The sequence below is a fragment of the Pinus tabuliformis genome, chromosome Q, assembly GCF_031772625.1.
Source record: "Pinus tabuliformis cultivar Carrire ecotype Pingquan chromosome Q, CPIR1, whole genome shotgun sequence".
NCBI classification, from domain to species: Eukaryota; Viridiplantae; Streptophyta; class Pinopsida; order Pinales; family Pinaceae; genus Pinus; species Pinus tabuliformis.
Genome location: NC_142296.1, coordinates 1,338,396,240 through 1,338,399,039, shown reverse-complemented (window position 1 = coordinate 1,338,399,039; position 2,800 = coordinate 1,338,396,240). Strand labels below are relative to the sequence as shown.

The following is a 2,800-nucleotide window of genomic DNA, read 5'->3' as shown; positions in this document are numbered from 1 at the left end:
TATTACCCAACATCTCCCCCATAGTTGTTGAGCATCTTTCAACACAAAAAGGTGAGGTATTTTGAAAATTTTCTTATGAAGTGTAAACTCATCGACACTTTCAAGCTCACTAAGACATTTTGCTTTCAATAGCTTTCCAACCAATATAATATTTCTCAACTCTAAGCTTTACGCACAAAGCTATGGCCTTTTGAAGTCTCCTTAAGAGTTTTCTTTCTTTTAAGCCACATCATCATTTGTATAGCTAACATGTCACCCTTTCTTAATTGGCAATGGTATGATTCCACATTGTTCCTTATATAAACGCTTCCTCAATTACACATCTACCATTGTAATTTTCTCTTTATTTTTTGTCTTCTCATGCTTTGGAACTTCTTATGAATGTCATGTCAGATTCTTTGTAACTTTGTATTACATCATAAAAATTTCTCTTTATAACTTCTTATGAATGTCATGTCAGATTGTTTGTAACTTCCTATTGCATCATAAAAATTTGTTGGTACAAAATTTCACAGGGAAATAACTTTCCTTTATGACAATAATTTCTTCCCATATCCCTTTTCTTTTGTTTCATAAACTTCCTTAACTCTTCTTCCCCACTTTGTCACACCTCACAAAAATGAGACACACTGTAATGCACCCAAAAGATTTTGTTGCGTGACACATTGCATCAACACAATCTTTCCTTTTTATGAGAGCTCCATGCCATAAGGTTAAGAATATAAATAAGCTATCCATAATTTGATTAGCCTAAATTAAACCTAGCTTCAACTATCATGATGCCTCCTACAGAGCTAATTCATACCACAGTATCCAGACACTGCCCGTATGCATAGATGATTGCATCGCAACTTTAAGACATTACCTGCACAGAGCCCAGCTAGTTTGACAAAATTACTGGAGAGAGTTTGGGGATTTTTTAGCCTTCCATGAAAGATGAAAGTTTACCATCACATTTTTAGCCTTCCGGTGAAGGATGGAAGTTTTACCATCGTAATGGTTAACGAAAACATTAGAAAGCGAATTATGCGTGTATTTGACAGCAAGGCTAGACGTTAATGGCCGGCGTTTGGTGGGTTTTGGAAACGGAGAATACGGCGGTGATGAGAATCGATTTCAAAGTTCGTTACTGGCGGGCGCCTATTCAGAGGAATTTACAACCCACACGCATAGCAGCTAACGCCGAGGCTTAAAGTGGTGGTTGACACAATCAGGAAACTCCACGATTCTCTCGCAAGCCTTCCAAATATATATGTCAGGTGTAGTCAATCGTGATTGCAGATTGGAAAAGGTCTCTGGCAGCATATAAAAACAATCCCCAGAAATCCCAGAAGGCCGTCAGATCTCTGAGTAACTGTGTGCATTACTAAAGCTACTTCCCGATGGAGGTCTCGGGTTCGAATCTCGTCCGGGCGGCATCGGTGCTTCTGCTTCTTGCAGCGGTGTGCGTGTGCGTGGGTGCCAAGGACGCCGGCGATGACGTGCTGAACTGGTCGGTGAAGCAGGGACATTGCAGTGGTTCGATCGGCGGTTGCTTTGACGAAGAGGAGGAAATGCTGATGGACTCGGAATCGAATCGGAGGAGTTTGTGGTGGAAGAGGACCTATATTAGTTATGGTGCCCTTGCCAGAGACAGGGTGCCGTGCGCGAAGCGCGGGGTTCCTTATTACAATTGTGGACGTGGTTCGCAGGCCAATCCTTATACTCGCGGCTGTACCCGGATTACGCGCTGCGCCAGAGATACTGGCTGAACTATGCTTATAATTCTCTGCCAGGATTCGAACTTGGGTCATCTTACAATAATAATATTTCCTCTGTTCTTGCTGGCCACAACCCTAGTCCATGTTTTATTCGCGTGTGATGTTTTATTTTGATTTTCAAAATAAATTCTTTTTATTAATATGAATGAAGTTTAAATGAAGGATATCATTGGGATTGTTGTATTTGGACTCTACCGCTAGAAATGCCATAGAGAAATGGCCCGTCTGGTGCCTCTGGTTACTGGTTAAGATGATGCTGGCCGTCATAAAAGATGAATGCAGGTTCAAATCCGGCGGGAAAAATAAGTTAAATCAGCGAGATGATTGTTTCAACCAACGATGATACTTGTGATACAAGGAAATTCATTCTGTACTTGCTGCAATTCATGTTTGAACTTTGAAATTGGATGCAGCATATTAACGCTTGGATTTGTTCTGAAATCTGATGCAATCTATTGCATCTTGTATTTTTTCCTTCTCACTTCGTTATCAATTAAAATAGTTTGTATAAATGTTTGTTATCAATTAAAATAGTTTGTATAAATGTTTATTTCATCATTTGTTCGCAACAAGGTTTACATTGTTAATGCATTGGTTTATCGCACATATAATGCGTCGCAATATTTTTTATTTTATTTTAAAGGTGGTTCATGGATATTGGGTGGCTATTATATACTAAGTCGATAAACTTAAAGAGATCTATCAGTCTGTCAAACAAACAAAACTTAACTATCAGTCTGTTAAATAAACAAAACTTAACCCCAGACAAATCTATCAGCTAATTAAACAAACAAAGCCTAACCCCAAAAGCTTCCAGAAATCTAAATCATATAGAAAGTATATATATATATATATATATATATATATTTATTTGAATGAATTTAATGAGTATCAAACCCATATATATGGTTAGTAAATTATATATATATAGTTAGTTAGTTTGAATGAATTTAATGAGTTCCATTCGAGTAGGTTATTTGTTTATATATTTGTTTTGGGTGTAAAAATTGTTTTATAAATTTGATAGAGCATACTAAATT

The 2,800-nt window shown here is 37.5% G+C and overlaps 1 protein-coding gene across 1 annotated transcript; it reads left to right on the top strand.

Annotated features, from left to right (window-relative positions):
* Positions 1 to 1,366: 1,366 nt before the first annotated feature.
* Positions 1,367 to 2,054, top strand: LOC149224801 (rapid alkalinization factor-like). Its single transcript, XM_089383612.1, has one exon. The coding sequence runs from the start codon at positions 1,383 to 1,385 to the stop codon at positions 1,749 to 1,751; it is 369 nt and encodes a 122-aa protein (XP_089239738.1). The 5' UTR covers positions 1,367 to 1,382; the 3' UTR covers positions 1,752 to 2,054.
* The last annotated feature ends 746 nt before the right edge of the window (positions 2,055 to 2,800 follow it).